This window comes from Tribolium castaneum, chromosome 1, assembly GCF_031307605.1.
Source record: "Tribolium castaneum strain GA2 chromosome 1, icTriCast1.1, whole genome shotgun sequence".
Lineage (NCBI taxonomy): Eukaryota > Metazoa > Arthropoda > Insecta > Coleoptera > Tenebrionidae > Tribolium > Tribolium castaneum.
In genome coordinates, this window is record NC_087394.1 from 11,459,668 (window position 1) to 11,485,363 (window position 25,696).

A 25,696-nucleotide genomic window follows, 5' to 3' on the forward strand; every position below is an offset into this window, starting at 1 on the left:
CAGATACTGCGTTTTTGCTTGAAACAGCTGAACTATTGTTGTTTTTCTGTTTTCTACGTTTGTTTTTTTTTTTCATAGTTAATTTTTTCCGTTAATAATTGTTAATCAAAATAATTCAGTAATTCAATCGAAATAATGGAGGACGTAATAAAATTTTCTCTTGTGCAGGGTTTTTTGAGTTCAGAAATGTAGGTAATTAAGAGTATTGCTTTGTACTACGTACTTTTAATTTAATTTAATTTTTAATTATTAAAGCATGATATTAAAAATATCAGGAAAATTTGTTGTTTTTTTTTTAAGTATTTATAAATTGGGAAATTATTCTTACATTAAAAATGTAATGTTTTCAATAAACCATATAAATAGAAATATAAACATAGAATGTCTACTTTTTATTTTTTTTTTTTGGAATATAATTTGATTCCCCAAGTTTTTGAACTACTCTGACTTGAATTTAAACTCAATCGCTATCTTTTCAAACGGGTACTCATTCGTAAACAAAAATTAAGTTCTTTCCTTAAGAAGAAGGAAAAAGATAAATAGGTTTCACCTGTTCATTTTTTTGATAAGAGAAACGAGTCTGTCTAGAAACAAAAATTTAGAAAAAAAAATAATTTTGGAAAACAAATTTTAATTGTTTTTCCATTCAAAAATTCATTTGTGGTGCAAATAATTAGCTACGACAACTTATGTAAAAGATAATGCCAAAAGCACGCTATTTACACCAAAATGGACCTATAATCACAAAAACAGGTATATAGATGAACTGTTACCCAATCGGTCGTTTTTTAATGAAAACTTTATCTAAGAATTAGATAAATTCCAAGGCATATTTTCTTCACATTGACTTCAACTATAAAAATTGTGGAATTTTGGCAAGTTTTAAAAGTTTGAAACGCATTTTGTCTTATTTCGTTTAATTAAAAAAATAGTTTAGTCCCATTTTTTTTTCTTTTATCTTAAAAGATTTTTAATAAGTGCTGTAATCTATTTAAGCTCATTTACAGAAATGACTTATTTAAAAATAATGTTTTAATTTTTGGTGTGACTGTGATAAACATCTTTCAAATTAAGAATGAGTTTAAAGCAAATTTTTGTTATGGATTTATTAAATACTAGACTTTGACATTATCTCAAAATTTTTGACGACACTATAGTTTTTGAGAAATGATGTCATTTTTAGTTTTTTTATGGCTTTTGATAGTACAGTCGAAAAAAGTAAAAATGACGCGACAGTTAACCAGCCCCTGCTGAGGAGGCCGACACTTCACTATCTTTCTAGTAAGTATAAAAAAATTAAGAAAAATATAAAACAAAATAAACGAGTTAAAAAAGTTATAAATAATTTTACACAAGGTGTTTTATTTTCCTGTTATGGCTGTATTTTATAAAAAAACATGGTTTTTTGTGACTAGATTGCGTAATCAGATTTTCTTAAAATAATTATTTAAAAATATATTAAAAAACGGTCGTCTCTTATTAAATAAGACAACAATAACAAAAAGATTAGGTTTTTTGTGTAAGATTATCAAAAAATTATTTATTTTTACTTATAGTATTTTTTTTTGTTAAGTACTAGGAAGATAAAAGAGTAAACTATCAAAAATAATAAACAAAAATATGAGTATTGTCATTTGAAATATTAAAAATGACATAATTATTTAAAAACATTGCCCATAGCCCTAGTCAAAATGTAGCATTTATAAAAATAAAATCGACCTGTTTGAGGATTTTTTGAAAAATAACCAATGAAGAAGACATGAATTTTATACATTACTTTAAACTTCAACAGCCAGTCAAAAAATAAATGCTACTTCTATTTCCAAAAAAAAAAAATTAGCATACGATAGAGTTTCTCACAAGCTTGTCGTTATCTCAAATTTTCTTGGTATAAGAATAGGAATTTTTTTTATTTTTATCTTTAATTTATTTCAGAAATGAAGGCTTGTCTTCACGTCACTGTCATGTATCAGTTTTAGTCATTTTTGTGGCCTTTAATAGTACAGTCGAAAAAAGTAAAAATGACGCGAGAATTAACCAGCCCCTGCTAAGGAGACCGACACTTCATTATCTTTCTAGTAAGTACAAAAAAATAAGAAAAATATAAAACAAAATAAACAGGTTATAGAAGTTATAGATAATTTTACACAAGGTGTTTTATTTTCCGGTTATTGTTTTATTATATAAAAAAATATGTTTTTTTGTGATTAGGTTCAGTAATCAGATTTTCTTACAATAATTATTTAAAAATATATTTAAAAAACGGTCGTCTCTTATTAAATAACGCATCAATAACAAAAAGATTAGGTTTTTTGTGTAAGATTATCAAAAAATTATTTATTTTTACTTAAAGTATTTTTTTTATTTTTTTGTTAGGTACTAGAAAGATAAAGGAGTAAACTATCAAAAATATAAGTATTGTCATTTGAAATATTAAAAATGACGTCGTTATTCAACAACCAATAAAATCATAAATTTGCCCATAGCCCATAGTCAAAATGTAGCATTTATAAAAATAAAATCGACCTGTTCGAAGATTTTTTGAAAAATAACCAATGAAGAAAACATGAATTTATACATTACTTTAAACTTCAACAGCCAGTCAAAAAATAAATGCTACTACTATTACCCAAAAAAAAAATTTGCATACGATAGAGTTTACCACAAACTTATCGTTATCTCAAATTTTCTTGGTATGAGAATAGAAATTTAAACGTTTGCGTCGTTTATTCATCTTCAAATTATTTTAGAAATGAAGGCTTGGTTTCACGTCACTGTCATGTATTGTTCCGCCTCTAAAACTCACTTTTAGACTTCATAAAAATGGCCTCAGTATTTCACCTATGCTGCGAAGCAGCTCAGATTAAGCAAAACGTTATAACGAAATATTCGTAAGTGTTCACATCAACTTAAAAGTTGCCAAAACCCCAGTTTTCAGTGAACTTGCCGAAAGCGACAAAAAATTATACTTTTCAGCAGTTGCAATACAACGAACATGGCGAGGATATTGGGTTCGAAAAGTGATTAAAAACTGGCACAGCAAAGCGACCACGATTCAGCGATTTGTAAGGGGTTGGTTAGTCAGACTTCACCTGCCTGAAAGACTGAAAAATTACCACTATTTTTTGAGTACTAAGTACTACAACGAGAAAGCTACGAAAATTCAAGCGCTTTGGAGAGGATATTGTGTAAGTAAATATCAGTTCTACCTGCTTTAACTTCTTGTTGGATTTCCTTGGCGTGGAAAATAAATAAAACAAAGTTTTAAAAAACCCAACACACCAAACCTTTATTTAAAAACACTACGCGTTTCAACCACAAAGTGGTCATCCTCAGGTGAGAATATAAACTAAACTAATTCTTACAATGTTCTGCCTTATATACTAATTTTGCCGACTTTTACTTTTCCTACCCCCGACTAATGAGTAGAGGGGAGAAAAAGGGATGGGGCCGTTGTCTGAATTCATAAGCCTATTTCTATTCTTAAAAATTTCAAGACTTTCGAAAGCGTCAAGAAATTTACAATTATTAACTACTCTAAGAATTTTTAAGTTAGTGCTATCAATTCTATGGTCTTTATCAAAAATATGTTGAGCAACACTTGATTTTTCAAATCTGTTGAATTTTAAATGTGCTAAATGTTCTTTAAATCTAATGTTGATTGATCGACGTGTCCGCCCAATATATTTTTGTTCACAATCTTTACAATTAATTTCATAAATCCCCGATTTTTCCAAAAATCCAATTTTTCCAACCTAAATTTTATTGTCTCCCAAAAATTCACAAACCTGGAAAGTCAGTCCGTCCAATCGTTTCAGCGATTGACGCTTCAACTTCCAAGGTTTCAAAATGGTGAACTGATGAATTTAATAACTTCCCACTTCAGCTACCTAGTTTTTCAGTTAAAAATTCTTTAGAATTTATTAATAAAGTCAAGGATATCACATTGCATGAAGATGAGTTATTAGTTTCATTTGATGTAAGCTCTCTTTTTCCAAGTGTTCCAATTCCACAGACTTTAACTTACTTAAAAGATTTGTTGTTCAAAATAATTTGGAACAAGTTATAAACGAATATATTCAACTCACAAAACTTTGCATAAAGCAAAACATTTTTCAATTTTCCGGGAAGTTTTTCGAACAGCAAGAAGGTACGGCAATGGGTAACTCATTATCTCCTTTCTTAGCTGACCTTTTCATGAGCCGATTTGAAAAAGATTTAGAAAATGAGCTTGAATATTTTCCAAGAGTTTGGCTAAGGTATGTGGATGACATTTTTGCTATTTTTGATCTTAGTAAATGTACAATAGAAGAATTTATCAAAATTCTAAACAACAGGTTTAAAAGTATTAAATTCACTTGCGAAAAAGAAGTAGACGGAATGTTACCATTTCTAGATACATTAGTTATTAAAGCTAACAATAGATTAGAGTTTGATATTTATAGAAAAGATACTAGTACACTTCGCTACATCACTGCAGATTCACATCATTGTCCTCAACATAAAATAGCTAGTTTTAATTTTTTGATTCACAGGCTCATTAATTTTCTCTTGAATAACGCAAGGTTTGAAAAGGAGCTCAAAATTATAAAAGATGCAGCAAGGTGTAATGGTTTTGAGACAAGAACAGTTGACAAAATTGTTCGAAAAGTTAAATATAGATACATAATTAAACAATCCACGACTTTTACAAGCACACCCGAGAAGACAAATTTTATAACTTTACCTTATACTCCCTCAGTCACAAGAGGTTTGAGTAGAATTTTCAAAAATCTTGACTTGCAAGTTGTTTACAACTCAGGCACAAGTCTCAAGAGTTTTCTCGGAAGTCCAAAAAATAAAATTGGATTTTTGGAAAAATCGGGGATTTATGAAATTAATTGTAAAGATTGTGAACAAAAATATATTGGGCAGACACGTCGATCAATCAACATTAGATTTAAAAAACATTTAGCACATTTAAAATTCAACAGATTTGAAAAATCAAGTGTTGCTCAACATATTTTTGAAAAAGACCATAGAATTGATAGCACTAACTTAAAAATTCTTAGAGTAGTTAATAATTGTAAATTTCTTGACGCTTTCGAAAGTCTTGAAAATTTTAAGAATAGAAATAGGCTTATGAATTCAGACAACGGCCCCATCCCCTTTTCTCCCCTCTACTCATTAGTCGGGGGTAGGGAAAGTGAAAGTCAGCAAAATTAGTATATAAGGCAGAACATTGTAAGAATTAGTTTAATTTATATTCTCACTTGAGGATGACCACTTTGTGGTTGAAACGCGTCTACCTGTTTTACCAGTTTGTTCAAATTTAGGCGAGAAAAGTGGGCGTCTCTGTCAAAGATATTCTAAGACAAAGGCACGAAATTGAGATGGCTAATATGGAGATGCAAAATCAGATGAGGGAAGCGTTTGAAGAAATGCGCGCTTCGGCCTGGACTGAGACCCACAAATATGTCGAAAAAATCCTCATGATGTTGTTTGAAAGACACCACCTGTTAAGAACACGGAACCAAGAAGGGGTTTTTTCAATTCATGGTTCAACGTAAAATGTTTTTTTACACGAGACATTTTTTCAGTTTTTGAAATTCTAGCGAACTTTCATGCGTTGAAAGAATATTACGTAGTTTTCCTCTGAAAGACTACATGACACAGTTACATGAAGCAAATCAAAACTCTACTTCTCAAACGTTGCAAGAGGATAAGAAAACGTATTTTTGCCACTTTTGGTTTCTTTTGTCAATTATTAACTTTCAGGTTTGATCTAAATACTACAATAAAGGACAAACCGTACGAAAGGCTGCTCCTAACACGAGACTAAAGTGCAAACAATATTAATATTAGACATCTCTTCTATTAACTATTTGATCGTTATATTATATACAAAAATTTACATAAATTCCATTACAAAGGTAACAAGTGTGTTTTTGGCGTCAATCATTACGTAACAATTCCAGATTCTAAATTTATGGTACTTGATAATCCGAATAACATGAAGCAACACCACAGTTGGAGTCGAAGAGTTTTGAAGCAGCTTGAAATGCCACCATGTCGAGACTTCCTTGATGAGCTGACATCATCCCACTTTGGTTGAGCGACATGTTCCCCAAAATAAGCTCCCTGTAATAAAAAAATGTGAACCAGAAATTTTATTTGTTTTTTTTTTATTTTTTCGAGCGATAAACTGCGATAACTTAATCATAATTAAAAAAATCTTGACTATATCATTGAGAAACCGTTTGAAAAATTACAGGAAATCAGAAGAAATCAGAGGAAATCATTATTAAGCCAAAGGAAATCTTGAGGAATCTGGTGTACAAAATATGCGGTGCGGTTTACTCCTGGGTTTCATCCAATTACCGAATTTTTAAATATGTCATTTAGGAAAATGATAAAGAACTCAGTCAGTATATAGTTTAAAAAATGCAAAAGTTAAAGAAAATTATTGTTTTTTATCAACTAATTTATTTTATTTAATATACATTAAAGATTTGAAAACAACTTTAATAAATTGAGACTGTTGAAGATTATTTTTACATGCTGTTTAATGTGAAAATGTTTAAAAAATTTAGTAATGATACACCAACTAAAAATTTAACAATTAATTTTACAATTAAATTACGTTGTTTTAGATACTTTAATATCCTCTTAAATAGTCCTTAGAATACGATATTTTTAAGTTACAGAATTTGGGTAAGAGTAAGTGATTCAAAGGGGCTGGTTAAATAAGTTATTTCTGGATCTAGTGAAAAATTAAACAAAAAGCAGATATTGCGTTTTTGCTTGAAACAGCTGAACTATTGTTGTTTTTCTGTTTTCAACGTTTTTTTTCATAGTTAATTTTTTTCCGTTCATAATTGTCAATCAAAATAATTCAGTAATTCAATCGAAATAATGGAGGACGTAATAAAATTTTCTATTGTGTAGGGTGCTGCAAAAAAGTCGAATTTTGCCCATTTATATATTTTTTTTGATTTCAGAAATGTAGGTAATTAAGAGTATTGCTTTGAACTACTTTTAATTTTATTTTATTTTTAATTATCATAAGAGCATGATATTAAAGATATCAGGAAAATTTTTTGGTTTTAAGTATTTATAAATTGGGAAATTATTTTTACATTGAAAATGTAATGTTTTTAATAAACTATATAAATATATAACTATTTAAACTATATAAACATAGAATGCTTTATTATTAAGTTAGAAGCTTACTTTTTACATATTTTTTTGGAATATAATTTGATTCCCCAAGTTTTCGAACTACTCTCTTTATTTAATTTTTTTTATTTTATTTTTAATTTTTTTTAATTTAAACTCAATCGCTATCTTTTTGAATAAAATTTTTACACTCAAACGAGTACTCGTTCGTAAACAAAAATTAAGGTCTTTTCTTAAGAAGAAGGAAAAAGATAAATAGGTTTCACCTGTTCATTTTTTTGATACGGAAAACGAGTCTGTCTAGAAACAAAAATTTAGAAAAAATAAATAATTTTGGAAAACAAATTGTAATTGTTTTTCCATTCAAAAATTCATTATGGTGCAAATAATTAACCATGACAACTGTCACGAGAAATTTTTTCAGTTTTTAAATTTCTAGCGAACTTTCTTGCGTTGAAAGAATCTTACGCAGTTTTCCTCTGAAAGACTACATGACGCAGTTACATGAAGCAAATCAAAAATCTACTTCTCAAACGTTACAAGGGGATAAGAAAACGTATTGTTGCCACTTTTGGTTCCTTTTGTCAATTATTAACTTTCAGGTTTGATCTAAATACTACAATAAAGGACAAACCGTACGAAAGGCTGCTCCTAACTCGAGATTAAAGTGCAAACAAAATTAATATTAGACATCTCTTCTATTAACTATTTGATCGTTATATTATATACAAAAATTTACATAAATTCCATTACAAAGGTAACAAGTGTGTTTTTGGCGTCAATCATTACGTAACAATTTCAGATTCTAAATTTATGGTACTTGATAATCCGAATAACATGAAGCAACACCACAGTTGGAGTCGAAGAGTTTTGAAGCAGCTTGAAATGCCACTATGTCGAAACTTCCTTGATGAGCTGACATCATCCCAATTTGGTTGAGCGACATGTTCCCCAAAATGAGCTCCCTGTAATAAAAAATGTGAACCAGAAATTTTATTTGTTTTTTTTTTTATTTTTCGAGCGATAAACTGCGATAACTTAATCAAAATTAAAAAAATCTTGACGATATCATTGAGAAACCGTTTAAAAAATTACAGGAAATCAGAAGAAATCAGAGGAAATCATTATTAAGCCAAAGGAAATCTTGAGGAATCTGGTGTACAAAATATGCGGTGCGGTTTACTCCTGGGTTTCATCCAATTACCGAATTTTTAAATATGTCATTTAGGAAAATGATAAAGAACTCAGTCAGTATATTGTTTAAAAAATGCAAAAGTTAAAGAAAATTATTGTTTTTTATCAATTAATTTATTTTATTTAATATACATTAAAGATTTGAAAACAACTTTAATAAATTGAGACTGTTGAAGATTATTTTTACACGCTGTTTAATGTAAAAATGTTTAAAAAATTTAGTAATGATACACCAACTAAAAATTTAACAATTAATTTTACAATTAAATTACGTTGTTTTAGATACTTTAATATTCTCTTAAATAGTCCTTAGAATACGATATTTTTAAGTTACACAATTTGGGTAAGAGTAAGTGATTCAAAGGGGCTGGTTAAATAAGTTATTTCTGGATCTAGTGAAAAATAAAACAAAAAGCAGATATTGCGTTTTTGCTTGAAACAGCTGAACTATTGTTGTTTTTCTGTTTTCAACGTTTTTTTTCATAGTTATTTTTTTTTCCGTTGATAATTGTCAATCAAAATAATTCAGTAATTCAATCGAAATAATGGAGGACGTAATAAAATTTTCTATTGTGTAGGGTGCTGCAAAAAAGTCGAATTTTGCTCATTTATATATTTTTTTTTGATTTCAGAAATGTAGGTAATTAAGAGTATTGCTTTGAACTACTTTTAATTTTATTTTATTTTTAATTATCATTAGAGCATGATATTAAAGATATCAGGAAAATTTTTTGGTTTTAAGTATTTATAAATTGGGAAATTATTTTTACATTGAAAATGTAATGTTTTTAATAAACTATATAAGTATATAACTATTTAAACTATATAAACATAGAATGCTTTATTATTAAGTTAGAAGCTTACTTTTTACATATTTTTTTGGAATATAATTTGATTCCCCAAGTTTTCGAACTACTCTCTTTATTTAATTTTGTTTGTTTTATTTTTAATTTTTTTTAATTTAAACTCAATCGCTATCTTTTTGAATAAAATTTTTACACTCAAACGAGTACTCGTTCGTAAACAAAAATTAAGGTCTTTTCTTAAGAAAAAGGAAAAAGATAAATAGGTTTCACCTGTTCATTTTTTTGATACGGAAAACGAGTCTGTCTAGAAACAAAAATTTAGAAAAAATAAATAATTTTGGAAAACAAATTGTAATTGTTTTTCTATTCAAAAATTCATTATGGTGCAAATAATTAACCATGACAACTGTCACGAGAAATTTTTTCAGTTTTTAAATTTCTAGCGAACTTTCTTGCGTTGAAAGAATCTTACGCAGTTTTCCTCTGAAAGACTACATGACACAGTTACATGAAGCAAATCAAAAATCTACTTCTCAAACGTTGCAAGAGGATAAGAAAACGTATTTTTGCCACTTTTGGTTCCTTTTGTCAATTATTAACTTTCAGGTTTGATCTAAATATTACAATAAAGGACAAACCGTACGAAAGGCTGCTCCTAACTCGAGATTAAAGTGCAAACAAAAATTATTTTAGACATCTCTTCTATTAACTATTTAATCGTTATATTATATACAAAAATTTACATAAATTCCATTACAAAGGTAACAAGTGTGTTTTTGGCGTCAATCATTACGTAACAATTCCAGATTTTAAATTTATGGTACTTGATAATCCGAATAACATGAAGCAACACCACAGTTTGAGTCGAAGAGTTTTGAAGCAGCTTGGAATGCCACCATGTCGAGACTTCCTTGATGAGCTGACATCATCCCACTTTGGTTGAGCGACATGTTCCCCAAAATGAGCTCCCTGTAATAAAAAAATGTGAACCAAAAATTTTATTTGTTTTTTTAAATTTTTTTAAAGGTAAACTGCAGAGGAAACCAAAATTAAGGAAATCTTGAAGATATCATTGAGAAACCGTTTAAAAAAATTAGAGGAAATTAGTATTAGGCCAAAAGAAATCTTGAAGAATCTGGTGTACAAAATTACCCCTCGGTTTTATTCAATTACCGAATTTTTAAATATGTCATTTAGGAAAATGATAAAGAGCACAATCAATATATTATTTAAACGATTCACAAGTTATCGTTTTTTATCAATTAATTTATTTTATTTAATATACATTAAAGATTTGAAAGCAACTTTAATAAACTGAGGCTGTTGAAGATTATTTTCACATGGTTTTTGATGTGAAAATGTTTAGAAAATTTAGTAATTATGCACCAACTAGCAATTTAGCAATTAATTTTACTAATAAAAAGCGTACTTTCGTCAAAAAATAAAATTATTTCAAAAACTGAGCAAAACCGACCAATAATAAATAATAAAAACATCAATGTCAAAAGCTAATACTAAAGTGCAAAAAATATGAAAACTTATTAAAAAAAAATCATAACTCTGAATTAGTATCTATGGCTTTTAAAAAAACAGATTAATTTTCTAACATTTAAAAGCGAAACACTTTGTATATTAAGCAGTTTTTGAATAATTAATTCTGTTTCTATTTGTGGAAATAGCAAGACAGCATAAAGATATAACTTTGATGAGCTATCGAGTAACATCTACTAAAATTTTTGCATTTGGCTTGTCTTTCGATTTCGATAAGATGAACATCTTCTCCAAAAGTACAGGCAACTTAAAGGAACACACAAAATTTATATTTTTGTTGTAAATCATTTTAAAAAAAAATCCTTTAAATGAATTTAATTTTTTTTAATGCTACATTTTGACGTCTTGGTGAGGAATCTTGTGACGCCATTCATTTTTCAATTGTGATGTCATTCTTAATATTTTTTTATTAACAACTGATATGTTTGGTAAGTGTTGTAGATAGTATACATCTTTTTCTTTCTGCTTAGTATTAAATAATTCAAAAAATAAAGCAAAAAAGAATTAAAAAAAGAAAATAAAATTAAAAGTAATTGCTTTGTTTTTTGTTTTTGCTTTTATGCTTTATTTTATAAGAAGTAATTAATTTTTTGTTTATTTTTTGTTTCTAAGAGCATTTTAAGTGTTTTTGTGTTAATTATATAAATAAAAAAATTATATAAACAATTTCGGCTTATAAAATATGTCAAAAACAAAAATATAAAGCCTTTTATATTTTATTATCAATATTTTTTATTCTATTATTTTCTTATATTATTTCTAATTTTATTTTTTTATTATTTTTCTTATTACCAGAAAAGTAAAATATAATTAACATGAAAACACTTAATGTGACACCTAAAAACACAATAACTTAACAAAAAAAAATCACCTCTTATAAATAAACTAAAGTATAGATGCAAGAACAAAAAGATAAAGCTCATTATTTAATAATATTTTCAATAACTTTTATAACTTTTTAATTTTATCTTCTTATTCTGAATTCTCTTTTGCTTTAATTATTTTTATTTTATTTTTTTATACATACCAGAAAGATGAAGATGTATACTATTTAAAACAATACCTAAACACAATCTCGGTTCTCATTAAAAACAAAATAAAAATAACGTCACAACTCAAAAACGAATGACATCATAAATGTCACTGTCTCACAGGGTTTAAACGAGTTAAAAACTCGATTAATTTATTTTTCTATTAAAAAAATTTACATTCAAATCGCATGAAAAAATATCGTAACTCTCCGAGAGTCTTAGCAACAACATACATAAATTTAGAAAGAAGTTTCGTGTCATTTAAAAATTAAAATGAAAAAAACACATTTATTTATCATTTTAATTCTTTATTAATAAATGGAAGGTAATTTTTTTAAACATTTTTTATGAGCCTTGTTTATAACTTACTTTAGAAACTGTATTTTTTCATGCCATTTAAATATTACGTTCTCCCATAAAAAATATAAAAGTGAAAAAATTTTGCACCGATTTTTTTTTGCGAAAATACTACTGAATTTCATTTGTTCAAATGTCACCGCCTACTAGTCACCAAAAGACGCAAACCTGGTTGATATTGCGTTATTTGACGAATTTTTAGACGCTGAAATGGAGGTTTCAACCTCTATATCTTAAAACTAGTAAAAGTAGTAAAAGTTGGGAAAAAGCAAGTGTGGAATTATTGATTAAAATAAAATTTGTAACTTGGATATAACCGATTTTTGTAAAAAATCCTGAAACAGGTCAATTTTTTATTTTCTTTGCACATAATTTGGTGCATGCGGTTTTTGTCTATCTGTTTTCAAAAATGCACAGCCATCTCTAACTTTTTTTTTCAAATGTAACGGTATATCAAATGTTACCTCATATGAAAGAGCACTTTGCAAGGAATACAACGCACTATTTGTTTTCTGAATATTTTCAAAGCCTACCCGATAAAAAAATTAAAACCAATTTTTATAAGTTCAAATTAGGCAAATCACGCTAGAAATGTTGCTACTATTGTTATGTTATTTCCTGGGAGAGGAACGGTGCCCATTTTGAACAATTTTTGCATTAAATAATGTTCAACTTATAAAACTGGTTTTTATTTTTTTATCACGTAGGCTTTGAAAAAAATTCAAAAAACAAATAGTGCGTTGTATTGCTTGCGAAAAGGACTTTCATAGGAGGTGTCACTTGACATACCATTACATTTGAAAAAAAAAGTTAGAGGTAGCTGTGCATTTCTGACAACAAATTAACAAAAACCATATGCACCAAATAGTAGTCAAAGAAAAATAAAAACTGACCTGTTTTGGAAATTTTCACCAAAATGGCCTTAATCAAAGTTATGAATTGTATTCCAGTTAAAAATTCTACACTGTATTTAAAAACACACATTTTTATGAGTTAAAATGTTTTTAGTTAGTAATTCAATAATATGTTCATCAGTTAACACTTGTTTTGCTGCTTTGTCAACACCAACCCCAACATATTCCTCACAATTCGTGAAAATTTGGTTATAACGGAAAATTGCGTCACTTTTTAAGTCAAATTTAGTTCGTTATATCCGAAAGTTCGTTATAGTACGCTACAAAAATACATTAGGCTTATCGAAAAATTTTCGGTGCTTGAAAAATCGTAGATACCTACGTTATATTCGGAAATTCATTATAAGCAGGCTCGTTATAAACGGACTCCACTGTATTAATAATACGAGAAAAAATTGGGTATGTCAATTGTAAAAAAACAGTTTTGTTTATTATTTATCTTAAAAATTACATTTTAAATTCAGGAGAAATAATTTTCAAAAATTTGGAGAAATATTCAAAGCAAAAAAAAAATCTGGTGGACAAAAATTGGGAATTTTTAATACGAAAAAAAATACTAACGGTCTAGGCTGCGGCGTCCTATCCCTCTGCCTCCGATTTTTGAACCAATTCGAAACTTGCGTTAAAGTAAGTCCGGTCCGTTTGGCCAAAGCCCGTTTTTCATCAGGCGTAGGATATCTGTTCCTGGCATAGCACTCCTTCAACGCATTACGACTCCGTTCTTTAAAGCAGTAAACAGTTTCCTCTCCATCCCATATGGTTTTGGGGAGCGGGTATTTTTTCCTCAGCCTGTACTTATCCACCGCTCCTGAAAGCAGTTTTATAACAAGTGTAATCGAGCGTTTCTGAAAGCACACACCCAGTGGTCTGCCGCGCACTTTTTCAGCTTCGTTGTAATGCGCTTTAAACCATAAGGTTTGCAATTCAGCATGCCATCGTTGATTAAACGCATGCGACTCCAGAATGGAATACAGCTCGTGGTATGAGCCTCTGTAGAATGCCACAGCAGCGCGAGCTCGGAGAATGCTTTCGTTCCCTCTCAAAAGCTCCGACGGAGGCAAGGACCACAGAAATGTTGCCAGCCGTTCGATGTCGCCTCGCTGATGGAGCGCTTCGCACATACATTGCACCTAAGAAATTAAATAAGCGAATTTAAGCTAAAACCAAATCTTTAGAGAGAATATTTCAAGTCAATTGGTGAGAAAAAACAATCAAAGTTGCCGCAGAAGCATTTTAATAAGAGAAATCATTGCTCTGTGGATTGTAGAGACATTACATTTGTTCTTGAAACAGTTGGATTAAAAAAACAGGTCTTGGTTCTCATAAGGTAGACATAAATGAATAGCAAAGTGTTATTTTGTAAAAGAATGGTTTTAACGAGGCAAAAAAAACCTTACTGCTGCTCAACAAAAAAGCAGGGAACTCTATGGGTAAAAAGTAACTGGCAGGGGACATACAATGAGTGGAAAGAAGTCATATTTCATATTTAGTGATGAATCTTAATTTTTTGAGATTCTCAAAAAACTAGTAAGAAGAAATAAACAAGAAATCTTTCATAAAAACTGGTTCAAAAATATGGTTAAATGGTATAGCGATACTTGTTTGCAAAAAGTCTGTGAGAATTTGAGTTCGTAGATGGTACAGCCAACATTTTAATAATAATAATAATAATAATAATAATAATAATAATAATAATTCGTACAGCCATTGATCTCTTCCGAGATATCGGCACCGTCATATCGAGCATGTTAACTTTGTTAGTTAACAAAATCATCAAGTTTATAATAACAATGCTCTAATAAATATGATTTTAACTTAGATTTAAATTGTGTCAGCGAATTTAGCAAACGAATGTCCTGCGGCAAATTTCTGAAAATCTGAACAGACTTATAATAAACACCATTTTTAAAAAAAGAGGAGTTATGTTCTGGAATTCGGATGTCTTTACAGAACCTTGTAACTTTATTGAAACTTACATCATATTTGTCTTTATTTTTTTCAAAGAGATGCTCATTCTCTTTCACAAATACTGCGAGACTGTAGATATACATTGATGTTAGAGGTAGAATTCCAAGTGATTTAAAAAAGGGCTTACAACTCTCATGTGGTTTTTTGAAAAGCATGCATCGTATGATTCTTTTTTGCAACACAAAGGCTTCTTTTGAACTGGTAGAAGAGCCCCAAAATATTAATCCATACGAGAGAGTAGAGTGTACATATGCAAAATAAAACATTTTTAAAGTATCTATACTTACACTAGTGCGCAAGTTACGAATAATGTATGAATATTTGGCTAGTTTGCGACATACATAATTACTATGTGCATTAAATTTTAAAGCTTTATCGATGTATAAGCCTAAAAACTTTACTTCATCGGCCAACGGAACAGATTTTGTACCAAGCTTAATATAGATACTGGATGACATTGGGCCATTTCTATATTGTACCACAACAGTTTTGTTCATATTTAATTCTAAAAACTGAGCCTCACAGTATTTATACATTTTAGAAATTGCGTCCGAAGCTTCCGCAGAAGTAGTGTGTAGGTCTTTACCTATTGCTATACAAGATGTATCATCAGCAAATTGACAGGGTGAGTATTTATTTAAAGATTCTTTGAGATTGTTTACATAAAGAACGAATAGCAGCGGCCCCAATATAGATCCTTGAGGAACACCTTTTGAAATGGTTATTGGCTCGGACAACACATTCAAGATAGCGCCATTACTGTTATAAGTGAAACGAACTCTTTGAGACCTGTCGGATAAATAAGATCGGAAAAGTTCTAATGCAATGCCTCTGACACCAATATTGAACAACTTGGTTAATAATATTTCATGATCAAGTGTGTCAAATGCTTTAGTAAGGTCAAAATAAATACCGATGACTGATTCCCCACGATCTAAACAGTTTACAATATAATTTAATGTTTCAAAAATTGCAGAATTTGTAGAACGATCTTTAAGAAACCCATGCTGACAATTGGAGAGAAAGTTGTTGGATACGAGATAATTGTAAAGACGATTGTACAATAATCTTTTAAACACCTTAGAAAACGCTGGTAAAAGAGATATAGGACGGTAGTTGTTGATATCTGCTCTGGATCCTTTACCTTTATAAACAGGAACCACAATAGCTTCCTTTAAAGATCGCGGAAATACGCCTGAACTAAAAGAGTTATTAATAGAATTTGCCAAAATCCCAGAAATGTTTTGATTAACATCTGCCAAAATATTACAGGGAACATTATCAGATCCAGAAGCTTTCTTTTTTAATACACTTTTTATAATGGCTTCAACCTCTAGTTTATTAGTTGGAAGAAGAAAAAAACTGGAAGAGCAAGATGTACTAAAAGTATTATTAAATTTATTCTTCAGTAAACTATCATCACTGACAATAAAGTGTCTATTAAACATATTTGCCAAAATTGTAGGATCTTTTGTTAAGACGCCAGAACTATTATGTCATTCTATATTACGAGTTTGTGTTGATGAAGAACTAGAAGATCTGATAATGTCGCAAGCCACTCTACTTTTATTGTTACCAGCCTCAATAATCCTTTTATCGTTATAATCAATCTTTGCCTTATTTATCAGTTGTCTATATTCTTTCTTTTTTATATTATATATATTTTTTAAAGTTGAATTATTCGGGTTGCTACAAATAATATGAAATAAATCTTTTAATAAAAGTGACATGCGTTTCATTTGTTCTGTTACCCAAGAAGTTTTCTTCTTTAGATTCCTTTTAAGCAAAGATTTAAGATTCCTAGGTAAGCAAAGATAAGTAAAAGTATATTTTTTTACCTGTACCAGGGCATAGTAATTTACCTTACACAGATTTTTTTAATGTAAATCGTTATTTAGCTTCAAATTAAACAATTCAAATTGCGCGTTTTTTGTATGACAGTTACAATAAATCAATAAATCAAAAAATAATACAAAAATATATAATTAAGTTCAACATTGTTAATTACATACAGGGTGTACAGGGTGAGCCTCCTTAAAGTATATTTTTACTAAATCTCAAAAACTAATAGACGCATTGAATTCAGCGTTTGTTATTAAATATCTAGTGTTCTTGTCTACGTATCACGTATGTGAATTTTTTTCAGAATTTTTCTACCCTTCCTTATAATTAAATTAATTAATTGACAATATTAATATAAAAAAAATAAAAGTATGAACATATTAATTAATCAGAAAATAACTCTTATAAAAAAAATTGCAAGCATTAAACTTACGTTTATTTGATATTTTAATATACATATTTACTTAATTATTTTTTTTTGAGGTTAAAGACATTTTTTTATGAATTGTTATCACAAAACAACATTTAATTTTATTCTTAGATGACACAAAAAATAACAATTTTTCACTGCTACTTTTAACAGTAGTAGTGAATTAATTAATTTTAATTACAAGAAATTGCCTAAAAAAGTTCACAGTATTTAATATTTAATAGCAAAACGCTGAATTTTGTAAGATCATTAGTGTTTAAGATAGTAAAAAAAAATACTTTTAGTAAACTCACCCTGATGTATTTATAATTTTATAAAATATTTCCACTGAATTTAATTGCGAATTAAAACTAAATTAGAGACTAGAAAATATGCCACACCATAAAAAGTAAGTGGCAGGGGACATGCAATAACTGGAAAGAAGTCATATTTCATATTTGGTGATAAATCCTAATTTTTTGAGATTCTCAAAAAATGAGTAAGAAGAAATAAACAAGAAATCTTTCATAAAAACTGGTTCAAAAATACGGTTAAATGGTATAGCCATACTTGTTTGCAAAAGGTCTGAGAGAATTTGAGTTCGTAGATGGTACAGCCAACACCATCAATTATATTTTGCAAAGACGTTTATTACCACCAACATGAAAAATAATAAACCGACAGTTTATAATTTTCAAAAAAAATATGCTACTAATAATGATTCGATAGTTTTGCCATTAGTGTTATGTCTTGGTCAGTAATTAGCCCTGATTTAAATATCACTGTGTCTTTTTGGTATAAAATGAATGGTTATCTTAGAAATCTTCCGTAGTGGTTATTGAAAGATGTAAAAAATAAAACAGAACATATTTTAAACAATAAAACGTCAGAGTCCTATGACAAATTCGTTAGTTAAAAGTATGCTAACGAGAATTTGAGCCATAATTAAGCCAAATTAATAAAAAGTTTTGCTTTTTTGTTTTAATAATAAATATCTTAAATAATAAAAAATAATATCGAGTTTTTTTAAAGTAGTTTTTAAATAGGTCATAAGTCATAAGTCATGTTACAAAATGCACGTATTTTTTCAATGTTGTTTTTTTAAATAGACATTTATTAACTTGACGTGCATTTTCCTTGCAAAAATGTGTTTGTGCAAAAATTCAATTTTCCAACAGTTTTTGTCGAAAATTTTTACATCAAATCTGTGGCATGTCAAATGTTATAGTTTTGAAATCATACTCTCGTGTCGAACGTGGTCTAACAGACGTATTAATTAAAATTCATTGATCTGAATTGCTACATTGTTCAAATTTTGTTTTCAAATATTTTTAATTTTGTAACTTTTTATTTTGGTTATTTTAAATAAATCTCCTATTTAATTTTTTATTTGTTTATCATTCGAAGCCGAATTAAGAAACGAACATTTGCTAAAAACTTGCTTTATCAACTATTTTAATCACATATTTAATGAATAAAAGTCGAAGATGCCTCTAAACCTGTTTATTTTAATCTCAATCTATGATTTTTAACTGTTCATTAAATTTAACCAACGTTGGTAAACCGACCTTAAGTTATAATAAACCATAATTGAATATTATTGTTTTACTGCTTATTCGATAATAAACCGCTAAAAACTAAATAAAATATTGAAGTTTGACAATAGTTAACCATTTTGTAAGAGGTACTTGATTAACTATAAAAATTACGAAGTAAAATATGTTTTTTGTGATTTTTTTCAAAAACTGCAAGAGATAGCAATACAAAAATCACCGTAAATATCAATGTTTTTTCGATTGCCGTTAAGAAAATATGGTCGTTCCATTTGAAAAAACTGAGTTATAGCAGGTTTTTGATAACTATTTTGACAATTTTGACTATTCGAATCTTCGGTTATCGAATGCAAAAAAAATATTCAGTTATCTCAAAGGATTCAAGAGCTGCGATATTTTAATTAAACCAACTAAAAATTAAAAAAAAATTGTCATATGTCAACGACTATAACAGATAAGTACCAAAAAGTTTCTAATATAGGCCCTAAAAGAATCACCTTGTATGTTATTTTTTCTCAGTGCATGTGAATTGTTTTAAAATTTTCCTACAAATCTTTACACTAAATATTAATTTATTGAAAATATTAATATGATAAGGAAATTAGAAATAAGTATTAGTATACAACATTTTTTCATTTGTAGTGTTACTGATATTGTAAAATAATAGTTATTTTTGAAAAATACAATTTTCCATGTGAGCAATTTATTTGCGGCACGGCGGATCAATTCCGAATGTGAATTTCCAAATAAGTTAAGTACACTTTTTTTGAACAAATAGCTCAAAAAAAGAAAAATACTTTCCTATAATTTGGTATTTTTTGCTGATGAGTTGGTTACGAGTTAAACTATAGTGCACCAAAATTATCAAATAAAAATTTAATACTTAACTATAATTACCGCAATGCGGAAAAATCTTGTTGGCATCCGCTGAAGAAAATCGGAAAATTAATATCCAAAAACTATATGAGTACAATATGCTAAATAATTGTCGCTAGACCCAAAATCACGTTTGCTTTAATATTTGATTTTTATTTAATTAATTTTTTTGGTGTCTAGCCCTAATTTTTTTAAGTATTTTTTGTTAATAACATTTTAAGCCTTCTTTTTAATATCTAATTCCGATATTGTAAACACTGTTTTAAAACACGATTCCCATATCAAAGTATTTTAAATTTAATTTAAAATACGTTTAAATTTAAAATGTAAAATAAATAGAAAAAATATTTTCGCACTTGTATTGTTAATAACTATTTTGCACAACACAACAACAAAATGATATAAAGAAATAATATTTTTTCAAAGCTACTTAATTCTAATTAATTAGTTAATAACATAGGTATATATTTAAATTAACATTTTTCTAGCTGATTTAGACTAAAAACCAACACAAACCTAATTTGTAGGTACTTGCATATTCTTCGTCTCACCGATTCAAGTAAATGGTTAGATTAATTATTATTATCATAATTCAACCCGCTATTTAACAAACAATATAATTTGCGGAAAAATGAGCCAAACATCAGAACACAAAAGAAGCCAAATTTTCTAAAACCATTGACAAACAAGTTTTGTCTACTAAAAGTATATTATTACTAAAATCTCAAAAACTAATTATCGCACAGAATTCTACGTTTGTTATTAAGCACTTTGTATTTTTCCGTGTCTACAATTCCTTTTAGGTTTTTAAAATTATTTCTTGTGTAATAACGTGTGTATTTAAAAATTTTTACAAACACATACCGTCGCTAAAATCGAATCTGCCCCCCCTATATCTCCACAACTGTATAACAGCTTATTATAAAGGAAGGTTCGTAGAAAATTCGTGGTTTCATTTTTAGGAGTACGAAATGGTTCTTTGTAAGAGCCTGAATTTTTGTATTAAGGAGGTTATTAAAATCGTGTGCACCATTTGAGGTAATTTTGTGAATGAAAAGAAAACTAGCCTAAACTATAATAAAGGGCAAAAATAATTCATAACATTCATGAGCTACCTTACAAGATATAAAAACTAATTTTAAAAAATCTTGAGGAAATCAAAGCAAAAAAAATCAAGAAATCTACAACATATTCCGAGCAATTTTGACCACGATTTTTTTCGATTCTTATTTATTTTAAATATAACATTTTCCTAGGTAAATCGTTATTTAGCTTCAAATTAAACAATTAAAATTGTGCGTTTTTTGTATGAGAGTTACAATAAATCAATAAATCAAAAAATTAAGTTCAACATTAATTACATACGGGGTGTACAGGGTGAGTTTACTTAAAGTATATTTTTACTAGATCTCAAAGACTAATAGACGCATTGAATTCAGCGTTTGTTAATAAATATCTAGTGTTCTTGTCTACATATCACGTATGTGAATTTTTTCAGATTGATTTTTTCTACCCTTCCTTATAATTAAATTAATTAATTGAGAATATTGATATAAAAAAATTAAAAGTATGAACATATTAATTAATCAGAAAATAACTCTTTTGCAAGCATTAAACTTACGTTTATTTGATATTTTAATATATTTACTTAATTATTTTTTTGAGGTTTTTTTGAATTGTTATCACAAAACAACATTTAATTTTATTCTTAGATAACACAAAAAATAACAATTTTTCACTGATACTTTTACCAGCAATAGTGAATTAATTAATTTTAATTACAAAAAATTTCCGGAAAGTTCTAAAAAAGTTCACAGTATTTAATATTCAATAGCAAACGCTAAATTTTGTAAGATCATTAGTGTGTAAGATATAGTAAAAAAAATACTTTTAGTAAACTCACCCTGTATTTATAATTTTATAAAATATTTTCACTGAATTTAATTGCGAATTAAAACTAAATTAGAGACTAGAAAATATACCACACCACAAACGAAAAAAATTAATTTTAACAATAATTGATTTTAAACAATTTTAAAAATTAATTAACATTTAATTATCACTACGGGTAATCGCAAAAAAATCTAAAAAATCACAAACATAGAAAAAAGATATTATTTAAGAGTTTACTCACTCACCTGTTCTGGGGAAAATCCAATCGATTTTTTTCCATACGAATCCACATTGTTCAAATGGATACTGTTATTATCCATATTTTTCTTGTTAAAAAAGTCAATTAAATTTTTCCTGTTTTCGGAGTTTACATCAACTTTCTTATTATAGTTAGCAACAGACAATGAAACTCTTTTATTAACATCATCCGATTTACTTTTAAGCACATTGTTGTTACCACTAAAATCGTCCTTTTTATAACAGTTAAATTTTCGAGCTACTTTTTCATTTTCACCGTTCTTTCGCGCCGACTTGTCACTATTAAAAAACGAGTCTAGTTTCCCATTTGTGGTAAAAAACAAATTTTCGTTATAATAATTCAAATTTTGACAAAAATTTCCATTGTTTGAATCGTTTGAAGTACTAGATGTTGCATCTACCTCCATGGTACACCAAATTCAAGTCATTTTAATTGCACTTTTTCAAAAAAAATTAACACAACACGTTTGCAAATTTTACACTTCTGACCTACGTTTATGCGTTGTATTCACTAACAGTAATTTTAGCAAGGCTTGTCTACGGCAAGAATATTTTCCCTCGAGCTCCTCCCTTCGAATGCACAGCCAATGAAACGACCACTTTCGATATTGTCATGCCAACAGCCCTTCACAGCCGCCAATCGAAGCTCAATGAGGTGAGTTTGAGAATAACAGCAGCGCACTCTTGATAATAACAGTAAATGTAATACTACAATAAATATTTTTCTCTAAATTATTATTATTATAAGTATACGAGTATATCTTTTTTTATTTACTTTTTTTGGAGTAAAATGTTGCTTGTTAGTGCAGGAAGGGCGTTAATTGATTAAGAGTTATGAGGTCAAATAAATCAAATAACTAAAAACTAGAAAAACTAAAATGCAATTTATAGAAATTCTTGGGCATCGTTTGGCAGTTGGCTCATTTTTGCCTATCAAATGAACCGACACTTTTTAAGCGCCATAAATCATGAGAAATTTATGGTCGCCCAATTATGAGCATAAAAATTCGGGGTTAGTATGGTACACAACGTGCAAAAAATAAGGTTGGTTGTGTAAATAACGTAAAATGTGTGACCACGACAACTTCTAGATTGAACACTCACTAATTTTGTTAGATGAAAGGAATTGTTTTTTTCTAGATATTTAACAATCAAGTCATAAATACATAATAAATTTTTATATTTTTAATTTTTTTGAATTGGTATCCTTTTATGTTCTTTTTAAAGGAAGGAGATATTTATACTATAAAAACTGCAAATGAAAAGGCGAAAGTATTAATCATTAAACGTTAGAATGTTCAAATAACTTTACGTAAAATTTTAAATTTCAAGTCGAAAAGTTATATAAATGTAACATAAAAGTTACTATTTTTTTCTTTGACAAAAATATCCCCTCTTTAAAAATTTATTAGACCACAAGCTTAGGACCAGTTTACAGAAGCGTCATTAATTTAATTCGCAATTAAATGCGTGATTAACTGATCACGTGACCAAATTGAACAAATGTGATTGGTTCATTCGCGTTGTTAACTTTTAACAACGAATTAAATTTTAACAAAGCTTTCTATGAAGTGGCTCTTAGAATAATAAATAAATCAAATTGACACAGCTTAAAAGAAGAAAGTATGAGCATTAGTACTTTAATTTTTTTTAGAGAGTTGCAGTCTAGAAGTCACAAAAGTGAAAAGTCTAGTAGCTATTTTTAAACTATTTTTATTTTTACATATAAGACATATTTTTCAAAAAACATTTAAGTATCTTTTTCTAATTACATAAGAGATATTCAAGTTGTATGTATCTATTAAGTACAGCATTAAGTTAGATGTTTTCTATTATTTGGTAAAAATTATACTTTTTTTAGTTTCTGAGGAAAAAACACTGTTTTTGTCAAAAAATATTTATTTCAGAAACCAAATTGACCAATAATTTTTAAAATGCAATAAACTTAGGGAGTTTTTTCTAAAACACACTTTAGTTTGTATTGTCATTCACCAACTCGCTGGGACAGCCCATGAATTTTTATTACAGTTCCATGTACAGGCTGTTTCAAAATTTCTGAAACAGCCTACGCGATCACATAAAGCACAAATAACATGGAAAAACAAAATCCGTAATTATGTTGTAATAATAAAATTAAAACGTTGTTGGTCAGGATGTAAGATAAAATAAAATCATAATTTTTTTTCAAATTTTACAAAAATGGGTTGTAATAATTGTTTTTTTTTAATTTTCTAATATCAAATTTCAAAATTTAGATTAAATTCCTTCAAATACCTATTTAAAAACAAAAAATAATACCCGTGGCCCATTTTTCGTAATGTAGGTAGGTGAAAATACTTTTGAAGATCCTGTACTTACGTGTGTATTATCTACTCTAAACTGTTAAAGTCACAACATCCAGTCAAGTAAAACATTTCAGATCAAACTTTTCTCAAAATCAAATGCTCTATCCAATTTTTCTTGTAATCTGCCAGAAAAGGCAGCACATTATTATGATTAATAAATAATAGTTTTGGGTAAATGACAATGAACATTGAACAGTGTTCACCCTCTAACGTATTAGCTGTTTCAAAACTATAAAAACGCCAACATCGCATTTTCTCTTAAAATTAACTTTTATAAATTAATCATGCACTAAAAAAATTATAGATAATATAATTTATACTTCCAATGAGAGGTCTAATCATTAATAACAATTTTACAATTTTATTTAAAAAAACAATTTGGTAAAATGCAACGTTGGCGTTATTATAGTTTTAATTTTTTGTTAAATTAAGTTAAATTAAGTTTTCCTCCTAGATAAACAACCTCTCTATCGTCTTGTATAATAAATAACTATTAATAATACATATTCACAAAAATATAAAACCTAGCGTGTTTGCATAAACTAGTAAACCTACCCAATTTTTTAAAACTAACAATGAATGATAAAGTGCCTTCTAAAAAAGTGTGAATATTGTATTTTTGGTTTCTGGGTTCTGCAAAATTCAGTAAATTCTGTAAACAGCAAGCAACTGTGTTTTTTTAATTTCAGATATAATACCTATAGGTAAAGATTACAATTATATTATGTATTTGCAAATATCTAAGTGAAAACCAATTTTTTTTAACAATTTTCAAGTTGTCCATTTATGATATTTTTATGTGACTTTGGAAATCTAACTGTTTCCACCCTGTACATCTATAAATCGAATCGTTAAAACTAACTTACAGAACTAAATTAAAATAGAGGCAGATACTTAAAACTCATGTATTGGTGCCATTTATCAATTTATTTTTACTAATTATTTTTAATAAAATTAAATTATTATGAACCTTCTTCACTGTTTGCTTTATAGGTTCTGCACAAAAAAAAACAGAGAAAATGAGGTATTGTATCATTATGAACACAGACCATTTTCAATTCATGAAAAGAGAATTAAATTTTTAGGAGTTTAAATAGTTTTTTCTTTTAATTTTTTTTGAAATCTAGTGCATGTACTCGCCCAAATACATAATTGGAAAAACTTTTCAATTTCCATTTTTCCAAAAAAATTTTTGTCGATACTGGTACAGTAACTAACGGAATCTAATTAGGTGCCTTTTTTGGCCAGACGTATGTTATACTGACCATAATGTGCCAGTAAATACAAGGCGTGTATGCTATTACTTGCAAATACTTTAAAAGCATTTACTTTTTATAATTACTTTTAAAAATTTCGTTAAAATGTTACTCTGTGCAAGAAAATACTTTTATTATCGTAGCTTTTTCCCGAATTGGAGAGTTAACATTTGATGTGTAAATGTTTGTTATTAATTTTATAAAGGGGCATTTCTAATTTTATATAAGAAATTCAGAGGCGACTAGATGAAAATCATTCTAGCACACCTTGTATATTTTTTTCCA

At 28.1% G+C, this 25,696-nt stretch overlaps 2 protein-coding genes and 3 long non-coding RNA genes across 5 annotated transcripts; 4 read left to right on the forward strand and 1 right to left on the reverse strand.

Annotated features, from left to right (window-relative positions):
* The first annotated feature begins 2,739 nt into the window (after nucleotides 1-2,739).
* Nucleotides 2,740-6,142, forward strand: LOC103312470 (uncharacterized). Its single transcript, XM_064356583.1, has 6 exons — nucleotides 2,740-2,891; nucleotides 2,939-3,188; nucleotides 5,316-5,545; nucleotides 5,595-5,711; nucleotides 5,758-5,912; nucleotides 5,958-6,142. Exons 1-5 carry the CDS (start codon nucleotides 2,824-2,826, stop codon nucleotides 5,819-5,821), a joined length of 729 nt encoding a protein of 242 aa, XP_064212653.1. The 5' UTR covers nucleotides 2,740-2,823; the 3' UTR covers nucleotides 5,822-5,912; nucleotides 5,958-6,142.
* A 1,400-nt stretch (nucleotides 6,143-7,542) lies between these two features.
* Nucleotides 7,543-8,136, forward strand: LOC135266871 (uncharacterized). Its single transcript, XR_010335075.1, has 3 exons — nucleotides 7,543-7,714; nucleotides 7,761-7,915; nucleotides 7,961-8,136. It is a non-coding gene; the product is annotated as an uncharacterized LOC135266871 (long non-coding RNA).
* A 1,415-nt stretch (nucleotides 8,137-9,551) lies between these two features.
* Nucleotides 9,552-10,089, forward strand: LOC107397631 (uncharacterized). The gene is made up of 3 exons (XR_001574705.2): nucleotides 9,552-9,718; nucleotides 9,765-9,919; nucleotides 9,965-10,089. It is a non-coding gene; the product is annotated as an uncharacterized LOC107397631 (long non-coding RNA).
* Nucleotides 9,859-22,369, reverse strand: LOC657176 (homeobox protein SIX4). Its single transcript, XM_015978431.2, has 4 exons — nucleotides 21,798-22,369; nucleotides 13,871-14,141; nucleotides 13,573-13,819; nucleotides 9,859-10,127 (listed from the first exon to the last, which is right to left on the reverse strand). The coding sequence occupies exons 1-4, from the start codon at nucleotides 22,215-22,217 to the stop codon at nucleotides 9,974-9,976; spliced, it is 1,092 nt and encodes a 363-aa protein (XP_015833917.1). The 5' UTR covers nucleotides 22,218-22,369; the 3' UTR covers nucleotides 9,859-9,973.
* Nucleotides 14,664-15,904, forward strand: LOC135267230 (uncharacterized). Its single transcript, XR_010335605.1, has 2 exons — nucleotides 14,664-15,604; nucleotides 15,657-15,904. It is a non-coding gene; the product is annotated as an uncharacterized LOC135267230 (long non-coding RNA).
* Nucleotides 22,370-25,696: the final 3,327 nt, after the last annotated feature.